General features: G+C 41.0%; 4 protein-coding genes across 4 annotated transcripts; 3 read left to right on the top strand and 1 right to left on the bottom strand.

Moving 5' to 3' along the window:
• Window positions 1-3,396: 3,396 nt before the first annotated feature.
• LOC113687422 (uncharacterized) lies at window positions 3,397-4,110 on the top strand. The gene has a single exon (XM_027205034.1). It carries the CDS (start codon window positions 3,397-3,399, stop codon window positions 4,108-4,110), a length of 714 nt encoding a protein of 237 aa, XP_027060835.1.
• A 34-nt stretch (window positions 4,111-4,144) lies between these two features.
• Window positions 4,145-8,660, top strand: LOC113687421 (uncharacterized). Its single transcript, XM_027205033.1, has 2 exons — window positions 4,145-4,759; window positions 4,851-8,660. Exons 1-2 carry the CDS (start codon window positions 4,145-4,147, stop codon window positions 8,658-8,660), a joined length of 4,425 nt encoding a protein of 1,474 aa, XP_027060834.1.
• Window positions 8,661-15,659: 6,999 nt separating this feature from the next.
• Window positions 15,660-18,104, bottom strand: LOC140007040 (uncharacterized). Its single transcript, XM_072049729.1, has one exon. The coding sequence runs from the start codon at window positions 18,102-18,104 to the stop codon at window positions 15,660-15,662; it is 2,445 nt and encodes an 814-aa protein (XP_071905830.1).
• Window positions 18,105-19,573: 1,469 nt separating this feature from the next.
• On the top strand, window positions 19,574-20,191 carry LOC113687420 (uncharacterized). Its single transcript, XM_027205032.1, has one exon. The coding sequence runs from the start codon at window positions 19,574-19,576 to the stop codon at window positions 20,189-20,191; it is 618 nt and encodes a 205-aa protein (XP_027060833.1).
• Window positions 20,192-21,182: the final 991 nt, after the last annotated feature.

Raw genomic sequence — 21,182 nt, 5'->3', positions numbered from 1 at the left:
CGTAAATATAGCCACAAGGGATGGGTAATATAGAAAATTAAGGTAGGCATTAATTAGCTCAAGTACAGTCACTTGTCGGCAAAAACAAGCTGGTGACAAGTAGTGCCTGATGAGGAACTCGAGAAAGCATGCTTTGGAACTAAACAAACAAAATGCAGGCTTGTTTGTAAAAATGAGTCAATCACATTAGCAATAAGAAGTTTGGTTACGACAGGAAAAGTAACGAAAGAAAAGAATAAGACAAGCATATTTCTTGGCCAATAAGTACATAGAATTGGTAATTAAATGCGAAATTTTTGGGTAACAAAAAGTATTAATAATTATAAAAGCTAGTAATTAAATGTGATTTAAACTGCCAAATTAGAACTGAATTAATAAAAGAGTAATTGAAAAAAGCTGATAATTAAACTTCATTTGTTGGGCAACCCAAAACAAAAGAGGACATTTTCTTAATGAAATTTGAAAAAAAGGAAATTAGATGTGATTTTTCTGACAAGCACAAAAAAACAATTTGCTAATAATTGCAAAAAAGTTATGAATTAAATGTGATTTGTTGGGTAACAAAAAAATGGTATTATTTATTAGTTATTAACAATTTATTGAAAAAAATTGATAATTAAATATGATTTATTTGGTAACAAAAAAAAGGAACCCAAATAAAAATAGGTAAATAAATAATTAGAACAATTAATAGCCTAGAATCGATAATTAAACATGGTATGTGGCGTGACCAAGTAATAAACAACTTTCACAATTGGAGGATAACAAAAGCAATCACAAAAAAAATGATAATATATAATAATTAATACATTTCAAGCATAACATAAGCAATTATTACAACAAAAATTAATAATTAATAATTGCGATTTATCTGGAAACCAAGGGAAAGCACTACTGATAATTGTAAAGAATTGGGATACCAAGTATTTTGGCAACACAATCTATTGTTGAGAAAGGAAAAAAATGGCATCATTAATTAGTTATTAACAATTAAGAATAAAAAATTGGTAATTAAACATGATTTATTGGGTAAAAAAATGGAATCCAAATAAAAAAAGATAAATAATAAATAGTCGAATGCCTTCCCCTCTCATTCCAAAAAAAAACGTGTTAATAATTAATATAAGTCAATTACAAGAAATTGATAAGTAATTGTGATTTATTTGGAAACTACAAATATGTTAATAATTGTAAGAGGTTGATAGTTAAATGTGATTTGTTAGGTAATAAAAATTGAAATTATTAATCAGTTAACGAACAGTTAATTGGAAAAAATTTGATAATTAAATGTGATTTTTTGAGCAACCACAAAAAGCCTTTTTTTTCCTAATAATTGGGAAAAATGCTAATTAAACATGCTTTGTTGAATGATTAAAAACACAGCATTATTAATCGGTTATTAACAACGAATTTCAAATAATTTGTAATTAGAGGTAATTCCAATCCAATAAGGGTATGAAAGGCGCTGTAGCATCCAAAAAAGGTTATTAACAAGCACTTCCAATCCAATTAAAAAAAGGAAAGGAAAAAAAAAACAAAGGACGTGGGACCACAATTTAGCGGCAGGCTTCCAAGCTAGAGGTCCAAGCAAACAAAGAAAAGAAACAATTGGTTGGACGACCAATTCACGCGAGTGAATTCACACGAAGCAGACGACCACCAATCGGCCAATAGAGGCCCGCCACATCAGCAATCAGAACCCAATTGAAAAGTCCCCCATTCCGCAATAGACTAGATATGTTAAAGAAGACAAATTGTCACAGGTGCTGGCGCCAGCAGCGGCCGGCCGTCGATTATATTCAAAAGTTATGGAGACAAAAGATCATTGAGAGATCACGCTATTAAAATTGGTATCAGAAATAATGACAATATTATTCTTCTTATGTGTGTGTGTATATATATATTTATATATAAAATTTCCAGGCAAACTTTACAAGTTGAAGTAATGAAATTCTAAACGTAAACTGACATGGAACGCTACTGACTAATATATTATGGTAAATAAGATTTTATGTTAATACGTAGTGAGATATAGAAGTGGCAAAATGGATATATGGTGGATAAATAGTTTTAGTTAAATGGATAGTGGATCAAATTGATCCAATCCAATTAAAACCATTTAATAAATGGATCTAAATGGATGTCATTTAAATGGATAGTATAAAACCATGATCCATCCATTTATCCATTTACTTTCCCAAATCCTAAATTTAAGACCCAAATGTTTTTTTCCAAAAAGATATGGATCCCCAAAATTCTATCCTTAAATCACCTAAAAACCTTTTGGTAATAACAAATGCTTGTGCTATTACTCTATTTCATTCTTCATAAAAGTAGTTTTAAATTATTTTAGTTCTAAGAAAGTGTAACTCCTGTGGTCAATTTAACCTTAAATCAGTACTTAAAGTATCATCTTGTAAAGTAACGAACAATTAATAACCTGGCTACATTATTATAACTTTTGGGTGAATTGAATATGGCTTTACAATGGAAGGAAGTCTACTTTTTTACAGGTTGTAGAGCCTGTGTAATAATAAATACCTGCTCAAACAAAATATAATTTTTGTAGATAGTGATAAGTAGGGTCGAATCCACAGGGACTAGGAGTAATTCGTTTCTGCTAAAGTTCAAATTATGGGGAGATTTTATAGAAATGAACAATTAGCTATGCTAATCGAATATTGCACTTAAATAAAATTAAATGGCAAATTGTAAATAGTATTGGACAGGCTCTAGTCAAGAAGCAATTTCGGAAATGGTTCTCCTAATTGATCACCGATGCAAGAATAATTCCACAGATAAATAAGTTATAATTGTTAAACAAGCGATAACAATCAATTTCTCCATAATTATTGATAGCTAAGGTACGATTGTTAGCTATTGCCCTATAGACAGCTTTTACCATAACACTTAATAAAATAGTACTAGCTTAGGGTTTTTTGCGGCGCTGGGGTGTGACAGCAGCTTAGGCTGAGGGTCGCCATGGCTGCTCTCTCGGCCGCCGTGAGGGATGGAAAGCCTTCCTTTGCGGCTGTCGTTTCGGCCCGTCCAGGGTTGGGGTTTGAAGCGAAGTCCTTTGCGGCGCTTACAGCTGCTGCACAACAGGGGTCGAGGATTCAAGCAGTAACAACTACGCATCGAGGAGAGCCAGCGGTGAGCTTCTCAATGGCGGACATGGAGAGCGCTGCCGCGCTTTTTCAGTTTGCTTTAGTAGGGAAATTTTCCAAGAGCCGGCTGCTGATGGAGGAACTTCGCAAATTCTTCCGGGCTTTAGATCTGAAGGGAGAGGTATCACTTGGATTGTTGGATCGACGACATGTTCTGATTCGGCTGGAGAATGAAGCAGATTTCTTCCGTGTGTGGGCAAGAAACATATAGTACGTCCATCATGTCCCTATGCGAGTCTTTAAGTGGACAATCGACTTTCATGTGGATAGGGAGGCTTCGTTAGCACCTGTGTGGTTTGCCCTACCAAAACTACCCATACATCTGTTTCAGAAGCAGTTTCTGTTTCCCATTGTGGAGTGTTTGGGAAGGCCGCTGTGTGTTGACGCTGCAACAGCGCGCGGGTCACGGCCAAGCGTTGCTAGAGTATGCATTGAAGTGGATTTGCAACGTGTTCTGCCGAGCAGGATTTGGATTTCGTTTGGGGAAAGGATGGGGTTCTGGCAGCATCTGATGCCGGAGGGGCTCCCCAAGTATTGTAGCCATTGTTTCCATCAGGGGCATGCGATCGAAGAGTGTAAAATAAAGAATCCGACATTGCGAACGGATGCTATCCATGGAGGCAGGAGAAAGCGAAACCAGGTTTATCAGTCGCGGGGCCCTCTGGAGGTGGGGACTGCTGATGGTGCTCCTATGGAGCGGTCCACAGAGGTTGCGACTATGAGGGGGGTCAGCGATATTGCTGGGGAGGCTCCAGGAGAGGGTGCTGGGGTCACAGCGCTGGCAGGGAACAACACAGATGCTTTAGAAGAGCTGCACCAGCAGCTGGGACCTGTTGGGGGGCATCAGGGAGATTCCTCAAAGTGGGTCGAAGGAGGGGCAGGGGATAACCCCAATAAGGGCCCAGGAGGGGGGGAAAGGGTTGCCAGAGGGTTGCGATGTTAAAGGAGTGGAGCAGATAGTCGACGAGGCTATACAAATGGCGGCAGAGAAAGAAATTGACCGCCTGGCTGTGCTTGTATGCGAAGAGGAGAGGGAGGTGGGTTCGGCGGTTTCTTTGAACGGACGGTTGGTGGGGGGCCAGGATGTCCGTCAGACTGTGGGTACGCAGGATTTGGCTCGAGTGGAAGGTGAAAATCAGCCACGGGACAAGGCTCTGGCAGTTACATATGAGATCACGGGGACTGCTGTGGAGTCCCAGGGGGCTGCATCGGAAAAATCAATGGGGGGGTTGCTGCATGGGAAAGAGGCCTTACAGGATCTGAGACTTGTTGACAGCATTTGCATTGAGTTATCTGGGGACGGGAGGACTAGGGATGTGATGGTCGCAGAGGACGAGTCATCCTCTATGGAGGAGAGTGATGACAGTGCAGAAGGGAGTGGGATGGAGCTACCGCAGGTGGCAGGCAACTTGTCGCCAAGGTTTGTGTTTAGGCGTGAGACAAGTCCGAATACCTCTCTTGTGGAGTTAAATGTTGATCCTCTTGTGGAGGAGGTCAAGAGTGGCAAAAGAAGAAAAGGGAAAGGCTTGCGTGCTCGGTTCAAATCGGACAGACAATTACGGTCCTTAAATACCAACATTAGCTCATCCCAGGTATGTTGTTATGATTAATGCCCTGATGTGGAATATTAGAGGAGTGTCTAAACCTCCCAATTTACGACGCTTGAAACACATTGTTCGGCAGCACGGTGTTCAGTTTGTGGCCATTTCTGAGCCAAAATTGGATGCTTCTAGATTGGAGTCTATTCGTTTGAAATTATCCTTTGATTATGCTCTTGTAAATGAGTCCGAGGATTTGTGGATTTTTTATAGTTCCCCTTTCGTTTGTTCGGTGGTGGGCTCTTCCTCACAGCACATTTCGCTGCATATTCATCACCCATGGCTTCCGAGACCGATGGTTTTCTCATTTGTGCATGCGCTGTGCTCAGTTGAGGGACGGAGGGGCTTATGGGAGAAACTTTTATCTGATAAGCCTTCATCACTGCCTTGGTTCATTGGGGGGGATTTTAACGTTATTGTGGGTGCAAATGAGAAGCGAGGGGGGAGGCCTTTTTCGGTTTCTGAAGGTTTAGAGTTCTTGGCTTTCATGGAGGAGGCCGAGGTTTTCGATGTTGGGTTCTCAGGCCAGAGTTTCACATGGTGCAATAACCGGAGAGGTAGGGCAAGAATTTGGAAGCGGCTAGATAGGATGCTTATTAATGGGGCATGGGCTGAGGGGTCATCGGTAATCTCAGTTGTGCATCTTCCGAGACACCCGTCGGATCATGCTCCTCTGAAAGTGTCCTTTTCTTCAAGGCTTGATAATGGGCCGCGGCCATTCCGTTTTTTGAATGCATGGACATCCCAACCACGCCTACTGGAGGTCATTAGAGGAGCTTGGGAACCGACGACTCAAGGGTCACCACTACGAGTGTTGTGTTCAAAGTTACTTGCAACTCGGAGGGCGATTCAGCACTGGAATAAACTGCATTTCGGTAACATTGGGTCGGCTGTTAACGAAGCGGAGGATCGACTGGAAAGGCTAGAGGGTGACACGAGATATGGAGGCTCTAATGGGGAGAACGAGGAGATACATCAAGCGCAAGCAGAATTAAATCGGGCTCTGACGATTGAGGAACAGTTTTGGAGGCAAAAAGCGTGGGTCAAGTGGCTCAGTGCTGGGGATAGAAACACGAGGTATTTTCATGCGGTGGTCAAGCAAAGGAGAGTACAAGGAGCGATTCATCGGGTGAAGACAACAGCGGGGACATGGGTGGACAGGGACAAAGATATAGCAAGGGAGGCGGTCGAGTATTTTTCCGATCTTTTCTCAGGGTCTTTGGATTTCAATCCGGGGGACTTGGGACATTTAATCCCGCCAATAGTTTCGACTGCTGATAACGCTTTGTTAGCAGAGGCCCCAGACATGGAGGAAGTTCGACGAATAGTGTTTGACATGGACGGCGAGAGCGCTGCTGACCCGGACGGCTTCACAGGCAAGTTTTTCACGTTCGCGTGGGATATCATTGCCCAGGACGTTCACAGAGCAGTGCTGAGTTTTTTCTGTGGAAGTGAGTTGCCTAAGTTCATTACTTCCACCTCGATAGTGCTGATCCCTAAACAGGCGAATCCCCAGGATTTCTCGAAGTTCAGACCGATCAGCCTCTGCAATTTCTTTAACAAGGTCTTGTCAAGGATTTTGGTGGGTCGGCTGGCCTCGGTAGTGTCGAAATTTATTTCCCCCCAGCAGACGAGATTTGTTAAAGGCCGGTCTATAACAGATAATTATTTGCTGGCTCAAGAATTGATAAGGGGTATTGGTAAGAAGGTGCGAGGGGGAAACGTAGCGTTAAAACTGGACATGACTAAGGCTTATGATCAGATGTCCTGGGGGCACATTATTTTCATGTTGCGTGCGTTTGGGTTTGGGGAGACGGTGATTGATCTGGTATGGAGGCTCATCTCCAATGTCTGGTTCTCCATTATTATTAATGGTAAGTCTCACGGGTTTTTCAAATCAAGTGGGGGATTACGTCAGGGGGACCCGTTGTCCCCAGTTTTGTTCATTATTGGGTCGGAAATGTTGTCGCGGGGGTTAAATGCCCTAGCCTTTCAGCATATCGGGTATAGAGGCTTCCCAAGTTGTCCTGCTGTGACGCACCTTGCTTTCGCGGATGACGTGCTCATCTTTACCAATGGGTCGGCTCCGGCCTTGAAGCGTACTATGCAAGTGCTCGAGGCATACCAGCAATCCTCAGGCCAACTGGTAAATGATCATAAGAGTGGTTACATGGTCCACAGGGGTACTTCACCAGCTAGACGACGGGTTATTGAGCGGATTACGTACTTTACGCGGCAGGAGTTTCCGATTCGCTATCTTGGTTTCCCGTTGTACACGGGTAGATGCAGAGCTGCATACTTTGGAGAAGTGTGTCAGGCAGTGGTAGCTCGGATCATTTCGTGGAAATCTAGGATGTTATCACAGGGGGGCAGGTTAGTGTTGATAAAGCATGTGCTCTCATCTATCCCGGTGCATTTATTGTCGGCTGCGGTGTGTTCCGTGTCAGTTTTTAAGCGAATTGAACAGGCTTGCGCAAACTTCTTATGGGGAGCTACAGGGGAAGGAAAGAAGCTTCATTGGATTAGATGGTCTCAGTTATGCCTCCCGGTTGAGGAGGGGGGTGCGGGGTTCAGGAGGCTTTGGGATGTATACGAAGCTTTCTCGTGCAAACTATGGTGGAATTTTCGGACAGGTACATCGCTTTGGGCAGACTATATCCGAGCAAAGTATTGCAGGGGTCTCCACCCCTGCCAGGTGGAGTTGAGAAGCTCTGATTCACCGACTTGGCGGCGAATGTTAAATATCAGTCGTCAGGTAGAGGTGGGCATGGTTTGGATGGTGAACGGGGGGACTTGTCACTTCTGGTATGATAATTGGCTTGGCGATGGAGGCCTGTTTATTAAGGTTCCGGTACACCAAACAGTCACCTTCAGGGATTTCGTCATAAATGGGGAATGGGATGTCCAGGCGCTTGGCCAATTTCTCCCGAGGCATCTCACCTATCAGATAAAGCATCATCCAGTTCCGAGGGGAGAAGGGCAGGATGAGGTGTTCTGGAGTTCGACAGCTTCAGGAAGGTTCACGTTAGCATCTGCATTTGACAATGTCCATCAGGCTAGCGCGGTTTCAGTGATCCACGGTCAGGTTTGGCATCCTCAAATCCCGTTGAAGATTTCGTTCATCATGCTGCGGCTGCTTATCGGAAAGCTGCCTATAACTGATGCCTTGTGGAGGGTGGGCGTCCAGTTGGCTTCGAAGTGTTTATGCTGCCCTGAGGGGGCGGTGGAGCTGCTGGAGCATGTATTCTCGGCCGGGAAAGTTGCGATGGAAGTTTGGAGCTATTTCGGTAACATCTGCGGGATTGCTCGACATGGTTCAGATGTTCGAGCATGGATGATGTCTTGGTGGGTGTCGAAGCCCAGGTCGAAGAGACGACAGGTTGTGTTCACTATTTTGCCCGTTTTCATTTGTTGGCACATCTGGAAGGCTCAGAATAAAGCGCACTTTGAAGGTATTCAAATGTGTGTGTCAAGAGTTTGTCGTGACGTGCTTATCGACGTGAAGGCCGTGGTGGAGGCTCAGTTCGGCCAGCGGTTGGAATTACTTACGATGCCCCAGTTATATGAGTGGTCTCGACATCAAGCACCCCGTTTTAGGTATCAGGTAGTGGGATGGAAGGCGACGGCAGCTCATTTGCTAACGCTAAACACAGATGGGTGTTCCAAGGGGAATCCAAGAGTGAGTGGTGGCAGAGGGATATTACGGGATGCAGCGGGGTCTCTCTGTTTTGCCTTCTCGGCGTACTTTGGGGAAGCATCGAGTCTGCGGGCAGAAGCTTTGGCACTGGTAACGGGGCTACGTTTGTGCGGGCAGAAGGGGTTTACCAACGTCAGTATACAGGTCGATTCCTTGGTCCTGGTGGGGATTCTCCAGCGTCGTCTGCTGTGCCCGTAGAGGATACGAAGAGAGGTGGAAGAGATCTGGGGCATGGTTGCAGATGTGACGCATGTGGCCCATTGTTACAGAGAAGCAAACAGGGTGGCAGACTGTCTAGCAAACGTGGGTGCGTCGGACACCCACCCGCATATCACCATTTACAATCAGCTCAGTGAACTTCCTCGTTTGGCGCGGGGAGAAACTCGGTTAGACAAGGCTGGCATACCTTCAGTTAGGAGGAGAGGAGTGGCTAGGCCGGTAAGGGGTGGTTACCCAGGTTGACATTGTATTTCTTGGTCCTGCTCTTTCTATTATTTATATTAATAAAGTTTTTTATTTAAAAAAAAAAAAGTACGACTGTAGAATTCAATTTCGCAATTGCTTTAAAATTTAGAGAAACCCTATTCTAACCAAACAAGAGTCGTAACGGTCCCCGTCGACAAACATTTCCTTCCAAATATCGTGGTAGTGAGAGAAAAATGGTTCTATGTAGTCACAAGCACTCTCAGCGTACCCCCTCATCTCAACATACTCCCGAGTAATGAATCCAAATGCCAAATTGAACTGAGTAATGGGAAAATTGAACTCTTGACCCATTAGACGAAAATGAATCACATTTGGGGTATCGACAGTATACCCCGTAGGCAAGTCAAACTCAAAGTAGAGTAAAACTCCCTAACCAGTTCGACAAAGACGCAACAGAAAATTTTAAGATAAGGTCGCCAACCAATGGCGGTAAATATCCGCTCAACCTCTTCCCTTATGCCCAGTGCACCCATGACAAGTTTTTCACAACATTTGCAGGAGATGATAAGCCACTCGGAGCACACAACATATCACTGCTTATCGGTGGCCCTTGTGAAGTTCAGATGATCCCCAAAGTGAGAAGGTGTAGCAACATGGACACCCTTACGCCTATCTAGATGTGTTCACACACCCAAAGAGGAAGGTTGGTTGGTAGGTTCATTCACAAGAATGGTGGGTTGAGGTGGAGTGGGTTGAGTGTTAGGGTTTCTAGATGTGGAGGTAGACCTCGGCCTAACCATTGTCTCCAATTATCAACCCAATTAACAAGAGAAACAAACTTTCCAGCAAATATATGAACCCTGTAAAACAGTTGTAGCAACTATGGCTATTGCAACAATCAATTGAACAAGGCTGTTGTCTCTCAATTGAATAGTTAGATGCACATTTGAGCCAACAAAAGCTCAACAAATACCCACATAAGTCAGCAATTGAATCAATATTCAGATAACTTTCAGCAATTCAATTCGACTCAATCAAGTAATAATGCAGTAGAGGAATCCTCAAGTGAGTCCAACAATCAATCCCTACAATTGATGCTTCAAACAATCAGTTAAGAGTTGAGAAGGGTGAATACCTCCACACTGACGACTAATAGAAGCGATATGCGACGAGAGAAGTAGCAGGTTGGGAGAAATAGGACATCGACTTGCATCTCGATCTGGGTGGCAGTGACGGCGACTCCCAACCAAATGGGTCCCTAAAGCACGAGGATGGCACGCGGCTTGGTGAGGAGGATGGCGTGTGCGGTGATGGCAGCGACGCGATAGAGGCGAGAAAGAGGTGTCGTGTGGGTAGCTGTCGACACCGCGAGCGATGTGGCAGTCAGCTGGGACGGCGACCTGGTTCGGGACTCAGCAGTGCAGCAGGCGCCGCAAGTCACGTTGCGACAGTGGCGGCAGTAGGTCGAGGGAGATTGAGAGTTGTAGTACGCATTGGTGTATGCAGGATGGCGGTGCAAGGCGAGGAGTGAGATGAGTGGTAGGGGAAAGAGAGAGACGGCGGCGTGATGGTGGCAGACACGAGAAGGACGGCGGCGGCTTTGTGGATTTCGTGCGAGAGAGAACCAAGAGAAATAGGGGAGAAAGAAAGGAAGAAAAGAGAAAGAAAGAAAAAGAAAGAAAGAAGAAAAAGAAAAGAAAGGTTGCGATTTTTTTTTTGTAATTTTAAATTCAAATTTTAAAATTTGAACTTTAAAAATTTAATCGTAAACGAAATTTTTTTTAATATTTGTTATTTTTTAATATATTTTTTTAAATTTTTAATTTTTTTTAAATACTTACCTTTTCCTTGAACATGATGTAGACATGTCAAGAAGGCAAGAACCCTTCTGATGAATGTCTATCGAGTTCAAAGTTACCACGTGCTAGGTTGACGCGGGCGCGCCATAAGGGTGGAAACCCTTCTGATGGGGAGTTTGGAAATTGTTCATTACCATGCATCCTGGTGACGCGGGCGCGTCATGACGACAAGAACCCTTCTGATGAAGAGTTGTTGAATTAAAAGTTACTAGATTTGAGTCTATTAAATGTTCCAAGTCAATACTTAAAAAAAATGAAAGAGTGAAATTGACCACAAAATATTGAAAGGCTTACAAAAAAAAAAGGGAAAACATACTCGCCACCTTTTTTATTGTTTCCTAAGGACAAAGTTGGAGAATTCAAGTAAATAAACAAAATATTTTGGTACCAAAAAGTTTGGATAGGGTTGGCTTTAATCAACACCGTCGGTTAGGGCATGCTTCCGAAACCATGGATTGTCTACAAGAATTTTTACAGATTGACCACCAACACAGCCTTACCGGTACGTATTGTCTATCAACACATCCTTATATTAGCAATTAGATTTGAACATCCGACCTTTTGTAAGGAAGTGACCAAAATTTTCTATTCTATACGCCAAAGGTACACAATAAAGATACAAAAATTAGGGATTAGTATAAAGTTCTAGCATTCTTTTTATCTTCTAAGTTGTAGCATAGAGAATTTACAAAGAATGAGTATTGAAACTATTTAGGGTTTGTTTGATAATTCAATTCAGCACTTAAACTTAATCTTTTAAGTTGCTGATACTTTAGCATAGAGAATTTACAACTTTTGTGGGACAAAATAAAATTGGCTTACATTCTGTGTTGTGTCCTAAGTGCATGTAGCCAAAGAACCAAAACAAAGAATGAGGGATAGATGTCATATTGAAACCACTTAATCATCATGCTTTCAAACACATTCTAATTCAGGTTTTGTACATTTTTAAGGCTTATTTAACATAAGCCCACATGAAAGACTTCGAAGCAAATGATTCTAAAGGCGAAATGAGTTGATAACTAGTAATGTATGTATTTAATGACAGATTGGTCACGGAATTTGGCAGGCAAAAAAATCAAGCAACATAATATGAGTTGACGAGATCACATAAAAGCTATAAGCTAAATTAAATGAGACAATAATAGATATTAACCTTAATATGCATGGTTCCTTGGTGAGACTACATCAAAGGTTCTACAAGTTCGATATTTGGCTCTTTATTGCCGGAGGCAACCCTGAAAGAAGGACAAAATAAATGGCTCTTTCGTAAAAGACATTCCAAAAAAAAAAAAAAACATTGACTGCATATATGTTTTGAGCAAAGAACAAGTCTGCCTAGTTATTAAGTTTAAAACTACCATAAGTTTTGTCCCAAGTTGACTACATAAGAGAGCCCCAAATTAACAAAATTATATTAAATGGGCAGACTTGTATATTTAATTGATACAAGATTGGGAATGCAAAAAATCTTAGATGACCAGAACTGCGTATTCGGAGCTAGCTAGTGTCTTCACTTGAGAATAAGTCTTACAATCACGATTTCTTACAATGCAAGAGAGAGAATACAGCTTCTTTTTTTTTTAAAGCGGGCCTGCAGGCCAACTTTGCATGTATTTCTTAATTTATATGACAATCAGTCTCGGTCAATTGTAATGGATAAAAATAAGACGAGCAATTCATAGCTTTTTTAAGTCTACATTGTGTCTGAGGGGAATCATAATTCAGAATATCACAGAAATGGTGATAGAAATGTTTGAAAGTTCTGTCATTCACTGCCTTGTTTTCCTTACTAATTCCATCATCATACTCAAGTTCGCTTCCTGATAGCTTCATGCATTGCCTTTCTGTCAATAACTTCTCATCAAACATCTCAGTGCTGAATGTTCTTTATCTCCCCAACAACTCTTCTTATTTACCCATCATGAAATCTTCAATCCAAAATCTTAGGTTCTCTGTATCAAGCACAAAAGCAAAACCTTTGGCAATAATCATTCCTCTAAAATACTCTCACGTTCAAGCAACAGTCATATGTTGCAAACGAGATGGAGTACAAATGAGGATTCGAAGTGGCGGCCATGATTTCAAGGGCACATCCTATAGATCTGAATTTCCATTCATCATACTTGATCGAAATCTTAGGTCAATTAGCGTTGATATTGGAGGAAATAGTGCTTGGGTTTAGTCTGGTGCAACATTTGGCGAATTGCAGTATTCCATTGCTGAGAAAAGTTGTGCTCATGCCTTTCCTACTGGGAACTACCCAGGCGTTGGTGTTGGTGGACGCTTCAGTGGTGGTGGTGTAGGTAACCTGATCAGAAAGTATGAACTGGCTGCTGATAATGTCATTGATGCAATCATGGTTAATGTAAATGGTTGAATTCTTGACTGGGAATCGATGGGAACTGATCTTTTTTGGGCCATTAGAGGAGGTGGAGGAGCAAGTTTTGGGGTTATCCTTGCGTGGAAAATCAAGCTCGTGCATGTTCCACCTGTAGTCACTATTTTCCAAATATCCAAGACTTATGAGCAAGGCACCGTAGATCTTATCGACAAATGGCAGGGCATAACACACAAGCTAAGTGAAGATCTACTGATTTTCATAACCGTATCATCTGGAAATGGAACTGCAACAAAAGCAATGTTTCAGTCATTATTCCTTGGCAAAGCCGATTAGCTTCTTAAAGTGATGGAGAAAAGCTTCCCTGAAATGCGATTAAGAAAAGAAGATTGCTTTGAGATGAGTTGGATTGAAACCGTACTCCATTTTTCTAAGTATCAAAGAGGAGAAACTATAGAAGCCCTTAAGAATAGGATACAACCAGTACCTAATTATCTCTTCAAAAGCAAGTCGGACTTAGTTCATAAACCTCTACCTTATAAAGCAGTAGATGAGTGTTGTGTCCTGGCATAATTCAAGCAGATCATTCGTCAGTTATGCCAGGCTGGCATCTTAGCTGGAGGAGTTAGTTAGAAGGAATCTTTTCTGTTAGCTGGACGTCTGCATGCAAATAAGCACAATCATGTATAAATAACTGAAGGATGTATTGGTTCAGACAGTTTTTGGAAGATCAATTCATTCTTACTCCATTCAGATCATATTCTTTCACTCTCTTTCATTCTCTCTCTCTCTCTCCAATCTGTTCTATTTCCTTTCTGTTTTCTCCTAATATTTCCTTGCTCAGGAAGTTAACCACAATAGTGGTATCAGAGCTGGTGGTCCTTGGACTATCAGCGGCAACTAGCCATGGCCGAAGGGACGAGGATGAAGAGCTTCGAAGAACAGCTGCGAAAACAGGAAGCACGGATCCAGACCGTTTTGGACTCTACGGCAGCATTGGAGGAAAAGGTGGGAGATACCTTCCAAGATGTGAAGGCACTATTGGAAGCCAATCGACTGGAAATGAAAACATTCATGGCTGATATGAATAACCAGTTCAGTGCATTTGCGAGAGGTGTGCATGGTGATAGGTGGATTCTGGGGAGCCCTAACCATAACAGTGGAACTCAAGCTGGGAGAATGGGTGAAGGGGGAACTGGTGGTGGAGTAACAGCAAGGAATCACTACACAGTGGCTATTCCTAAGCTGGAATTTCCTCAATTTGATGGGAACAACCCTAGAGATTGGGTGAGGAAGTGCGAGAAATTCTTCCACCTTTGTAGAATCTCGGAAGAGAGCCAGGTAGATATGGCAGAACTGCACTTGGAAGGGCGAGCTGATTTATGGTACCAGAACTTCAAAAAAGACAAGGGAGGAGTTGGTTGGAACGAATTCAAGAAAGAACTCTGTAGAAGATTCAGAGAACTGGGAGAGGATGATGCCATTGAGGAGTTCAACAAGCTGCAGCAAACCTCATCTGTAGTAGCTTACCAGGAGAGATTTGAGGAACTAAGAGCATTAGTGATGGCCAAAGTTCCCAATTTGTCAGAATCTTATTACGTTTCTTGCTTCTTGGGTGGATTGAAGAATGAAATTAAGTCTGCTGTGAAAATGCACAAACCAGGCTCTCTTCAACTAGCTTTTGAGAAGGCTAGGTGGCAGGAACACCTCTTGGAAGCACTCTCCAAAAACAATAGAGTAACTTACAGGAGTCCGCTGCCATCTGGTTTCAGTGGGGGACACATTGGTGCCAATGGGAACAGGAGGATGCCGCCAAATAATAGTGAAGAAACTAAGAAAATGAGTGATTCACAGCCTGTCTTTAAGAAAATCTCGCCTTCAGAATTTCAGTACAGGAGGGACAACCATTTGTGTTTTAAATGTGGGGAGAAGTTCTCCCCTGGACACACTTGTAAGAACAAGGAGCTTCACATGCTGCTAGTAGATGAGGAGGAAGCAGATAAAGGAGAGGAGGAGGAGGTCATAGAGTATAGGGGTACCAGTGCAGATCAAGCAGTGGTACTGGCTCTACACTCGGTCTCAGGTGAGTTATCTTCTAGTACCATCAAAATGCAAGGACTGTATGGTAACCAGCAGCTATCAGTTTTAGTGGATGGAGGGAGTACTAACTGTTTTATCCGACCTGCGGTTGCGCAATTATATCCTGAGAAAATCAGGAAACATAGACCTTTCAAAGTCAAAATTGCAGATGGGAAGGTCTTGCATTGCGATCAGTGGGTACCTTAGATGAAGTGGGAGATCCAAGGCCACCAATTTGAGCATGATGTATTTGTTTTGGAACTTGAACCTTATGACATGATAATTGGAGTCAATTGGATGAAGAAATACAGTCCCAGTGGCGGAGCTAGGAATTAACTTTGGGGGGGGGGGGCGAGTCTATAACAATGAAAGTAAAATATATTTAAAAAAAATAATGTGAACATATATACCACAAGATTAGAAACAACCTTATATAGAATGAAAATTACTTATACGCTTCACATATACAAAAATATCATCATATTTACAAATCTATTTGACTGTGTGAGACATATGAAATTGTGCACGACGACTTTTAATTTTATCAAAGTCATCAATGATTGAATTTACATCAAAAGTTCTAGCAATTTCTTTCTCAATATACATTATCATAGAGTTGGCAAGAAAGTCTTCCTCCATCCTAGAACGCAAACAAGTCTTGATGATTTTCATAGCAGAAAATGCACGCTCTGTTGTAGCTGTTGAAACAGGAAGAGTCAAAATAAGACGAATCAATCTATCAATAAGAGTATAGCACATTGAATTTCTTGTCTTCGCTAACACTTGGCACAACTCCTGAAGTGATGACAAATTTTGAAGTTTAGAATTACAGGAAAACTCAATCTGGAAAAGCTCTAATTGAGTTCTTAAGTGCAACTTCTCTTGATCTGTGAAGTCAGCTGAATAAAACTTGTTTGCAAGTTGACAAATTTGTTCAATATTGAAAGCCTGAAAATTATCTTTGGGGTGCAATGCTGAACTAAGAATAAGCAACTCTATTATATCTTCTTTAAACCTATTCTTCATTTCAAGTATTTGAGAATCAACCGTTGCCAAAAACACATCAATCCTGTAGTGATGCTCCATGGTAATTGGATCATTTTGTTTTCGAATTCTTCCTCGACCTGCTTTATAAATGACATTCATATCAGGCATCTCTATATTTCGTGCATCACAAAATGTCTTTACATTGGTGAACAATTCATTCCATCCATTATCTCTGTAACTTTGAAGTCGATCCTTTGTTACTGAAACCAATTTAAGGGCATTCAAAATATCTTGAGATTTGCATTGTAAAGCTTGAGAAAGTACTTGTGCAAATCCTAAAATGTCCCTCATCATATGCATAACAAGAACAAAATCAAAGGATGTCATGAAATCATAAACTCTGTCAGCTTCACTTCTTTGAGTTGATGTATTTCTATAATTGATAACATCAATTAGGACATAGCAAATGTCTTCATATTCTGTGAATAAGCTACAGATAGAACTAAAATGAGACCCCCATCTTGTAGTCCCTGGCCGTTTTAAGGTACCCATCTGATTCTGACCCCTACCAGTCTCAAGTTCATCAATAGCAATCAATTTAGCAATTCTAGTAGCTCTAGCAACTCTAAGTTGGTCCACCCGTTTGCAAGAAGATGAAACTAAATTTATAAGAAGAGATAAGTTTGTAAAGAATTGTTCCACAGGAATTACCTCTTGAGATGTTGCTACCAATGTTAATTGCAGTCGATGAGCAAAACAGTGAATATAATATGCATAGGGGCACTCCTGAATAAATAATGCTTGCAGTCCATTCCATTCTCCACGCATGTTACTAGCTCCATCATATCCTTGGCCACGAATGTTTTGCACAGTAAGATTATGGCGAGAAAGGACATCACATATCTCCTTCTTCAAAGTCAAGGAATTGGTTTCGTGCACATGAACAATGTCAAAAAATCTCTCTCGAATATAGCCTTGCTTGTCCACAAATCTAAGAACAATAGCCATTTGCTCTCTTTTTGATCTATCTTGAGCCTCATCAACAAGTATAGAAAATTTTGAATAACTAATCTCCTCTCGAATATGCTTTTGTATCTTGATCGACCAAATAGACAATATCTCCTTTTGGATCGTAGGAGAAGTATAAGATGCATTTCGAGGAGCATTATCAAGAACCACAACAGCCACTTTTTCATTATAAGAAGACACATGCTTGATCAACTCAATAAAATTACCTCGATTGTTAGAATCTAAACTTTCATCATGACCCCTAAAAGCCACCGCTTGAAATGCACACCATTTTGCAGCATCTATGGAAACTTGAAGTTGCAACCGATTTTTTGCAATCTGCTCAGAATTTTGCTTCTCAATAATTTTGTCAAGATGTTGCAATGAGTTTCCCAAATCATGATAGCATTGCATTGCCACTTTGTGTGATGAATTAGGATCTTTTCCAATGTGATTTAAAAAAGCACAATTTTTTCCATCATTTACCTTCTTCCATGATCTAAATCCACTAGTTGTGAAGGCCATTGATCCAAAACGGTCCGTTGGCTTGGAAAAAAGTGAGCAAGGAAAACAAAAGGCAGCATTCTTTGTTGGAGAAAATTCGAACCAATCTAGAAACAATTTATACCAAGAGAAAAGGAAACGTCGGCCCTTCTTGTCAACAACCATTGATTCAATCGGAAGCTCAGGTTGGTATGGCCCAAACTTAATATATGCTCTCCGTACATCATCCCTTTGATACTCTAGATATTCCCAAATGGATTTTCTCTTTCCAGGATCACGTTCTGTGGATGAAATATCAAACTCTAATGATTCAGCTCTACAAAATTTCTTTGTTTGATGCTTAGGAGAAGAATCACGAAGAGGACAAGGAATTTCACCACTTCCACTTGGTTCTAGACATTTTTTCTTGAAAAAAGAATCAATTGTCCTGTTGGCCATTACCACTATATTTGCAACAAACAACAACCTATAATCGAAATAAAATTGATTGAGAAATGCTGATTATGGCCTATAGAGATGGAATAAAAGCAGCAAGAACATTTGCAACCTAAGTAGACATAAGTGACATGCACAAAGTATTATTCAATAATAAAATGCAAACAAATGATAAAAGATCTCCATTAGAGCAGAACAAGTTCTCATTTCAAACATATCTCAAGGAAGTTTTCATAGCTTGTTATTAAATCGGTTGAACTTGAACAACTAACACCTACTTGAACTCATCAACTACTGTAATCCGAAAAATAATCAATAACTATCCATGCCAGTAAAAGTTTCTATAGTCTAAACAAGCATTACTATAAAGTATAAACGGAAACCAACCATAATAAATATGTACAATTTAAACTCCTTAAATTGCATAGCAAATTCTCAGCACAATGTCGAGAAACAAAGATAGGCAATTCTAGAGGAACAAATATTCAGGAGGTCTTACTGCCTGCTATCTAGAAAACCATGATAAATAAAGCAATGATAAAATGAAATCAGTAAAATGACAAGCAGAAAACTAAAACTCAATGCGACAAGTTATTTGCCCAATAAAACTCAATGCTACAAGTACGAAAAATAATACAAGTCCCTCTTGATCAATTCATCAAACAACTAGCGGGCGAACTTTTTTACACCCACATTTCACTAAATAAATTTCTAAGTAAAAAAAAAAAAAATTTATACCCCTCCAATTGTTAAAAAAAAATTTACCTAGACGGCTAGACCATGCAAAATGCAATGGTACAAATGTACAATCCTTAGCCAGCGGGGGAAGGTCTTCACAGGAGAAAGTTTCTTCAAGCCTTCACAGGAGAAAGTTCTTCAAGGCTCAAGCCTTTGACGTTTCTATTTTCTACTTTGACGTTTCTACTTAGGAAGAAGAATTGTGGCAGTCAATTGCCAAGTTAACTAACTGGCGTCTGGCTATCTTTTCTTTGCACTCCATACGTTAAGAAAATAATTCTCTGTTATTTGGACTTTCAAATATTATTATTTGGGCCCTTGGGGGGGCAAAGTAAATTTTTTGATTAATTTTTGGGGAGGCAAAATATAATAATAAAATTTTTTTTACTTAGAAATTTTTTTTTTTAACAATTGGAAGAGGGTCGGTTGCCCCCCCTGGCCCCCCCTTCCCTCCGCCCCTGTACAGTCCCCTAACATTTGATTTCAAAGCATTGCAGATAACCTTTGACAGGGTTTTTACCAGCATTTTCTGGCAGGAGCTCTTCAAATTGCTAGGCACTAAACTCAGCTTCTCTTCTGCATATCATCCTCAATCAGATGACCAGACAGAGAGAGTCAATAGATGTGTGGAGACTTACCTTAGGAGTATGTGCATTTAACAACCAGGCAAGTGGAAGAAGTGGCTGCCTACAGCTGAATGGTGGTACAACACCAACTACCACACTAGTCTGACCATGACTCCCTTTCAGGCCCTCTATGGATACAGACCTTCACAACTCACTTTATCACCTACGCAGACACTAGTTGCTGCAGTAGAGGATTGGTCCAGAGAAAGAGTGAACTGGAATACCTTACTCAAGGAAAACTTGTTGCAGGCACAGAATAGAATGAAGCAATTGGCTGATAAGGGCAGGACGGATAGGAAATTTGAGGAGGGAGATTGGGTGTACCTAAAGCTACAACCGTACAGACAATCTTCTGTGGCTTTGAGAAGGAACCTAAAGTTGTCTGCCAGGTATTATGGACCATACCAGGTTGAGCAGAAGGTGGGGTCAGTGGCCTATAAACTGAAGTTGCCAGATGGATGTTCAGTGCACCCTGTGTTCCACGTTTCTCTTCTCAAGAAGTCTGCCAATGGGAGCCAAATCCACCCTACACCTCCCGAGGCAACTGCGGAAGGAGAATTCAAGGTAGCTCCCAAGGCCATTCTAGACAAGAGAGTCATTTACAGGAAGGGTCAAGAGGTTGAGCAAGTGTTGATTGAATGGGAGAATTTGAATAAGGATGACTCCACTTGGGAAGATTGGTCCTTTATTCGAGTGCAATTTCCAGAATTGAATCCTAGGGACTAGGATTGTTTGAAGAGGGAAGCAATGTTGTGTCCTGGCATAATTCAAGCAGATCATTCGTCAGTTATGCCAGGCTGGCATCTTAGCTGGAGGAGTTAGTTAGAAGGAATCTTTTCTGTTAGCTGGACGTCTGCATGCAAATAAGCACAATCTTGTATAAATAACTGAAGGATGTATTGGTTCAGACAGTTTTTGGAAGATCAATTCATTCTTACTCCATTCAGATCATATTCTTTCACTCTCTTTCATTCTCTCTCTCTCTCTCTCTCCAATCTGTTCTATTTCCTTTCTGTTTTCTCCTAATATTTCCTTGCTCAGGAAGTTAACCACAACAACGAGATGTGGAAATGGTGTTCAGAAGTAGACTTCCTACAATTATAACCTTTCATCCTTATGGTGGGATTATGAACGAAATATCAGACTCAGAAAACTCCATTTCCATACAGGAAAAGTGTGATTTATGAACTCCCATAAGTAGTGACCTGGAAGGACGATAATTCTGGTAGATCTTCATAGAAGTACATGAAATGGATAGAAGGGCTATGCGAGTTCATGACTCCTCACATTTTAAAAGAACCAAGAGGTGCTATTGTGAACATCAAAGATCTTGACATAGGTTCAAATGACGTTTATGGGATTGCTTACTTTGAAGCTAAGGTATGGGGATCAATGTACTTCAAGAATAACTTTGAGAGGCTGGCACTTATTAAAGGTGCAGTTGATCCAGACAATTTTTTCTACCATGAGCAGAGCATTCCTCTTGTTTCCCATGCAAAATGAAGATATGAAAAAGAAAACTAGATGTTTCCCCAATGAAGCTCTTTCTGAAGTGTGCTAAAACATCATGTTTATCAATTAGAAATGTAATTAAAGACATTTCCTTAAAGTTATATGTTAGGAAATTGATTTAATTTATTTTAGGTAGGTTTCTCATTTTGTGTATAAGTAACTAGTTTCCTAATGGTTTAGTTACTTGGATTAGTTGTCAAGTTAT

The sequence above is a fragment of the Coffea arabica genome, chromosome 5e (assembly GCF_036785885.1).
Source record: "Coffea arabica cultivar ET-39 chromosome 5e, Coffea Arabica ET-39 HiFi, whole genome shotgun sequence".
In the NCBI taxonomy this organism is placed as follows: Eukaryota; Viridiplantae; Streptophyta; class Magnoliopsida; order Gentianales; family Rubiaceae; genus Coffea; species Coffea arabica.
This window is presented reverse-complemented; position numbering and strand designations above follow the sequence as displayed.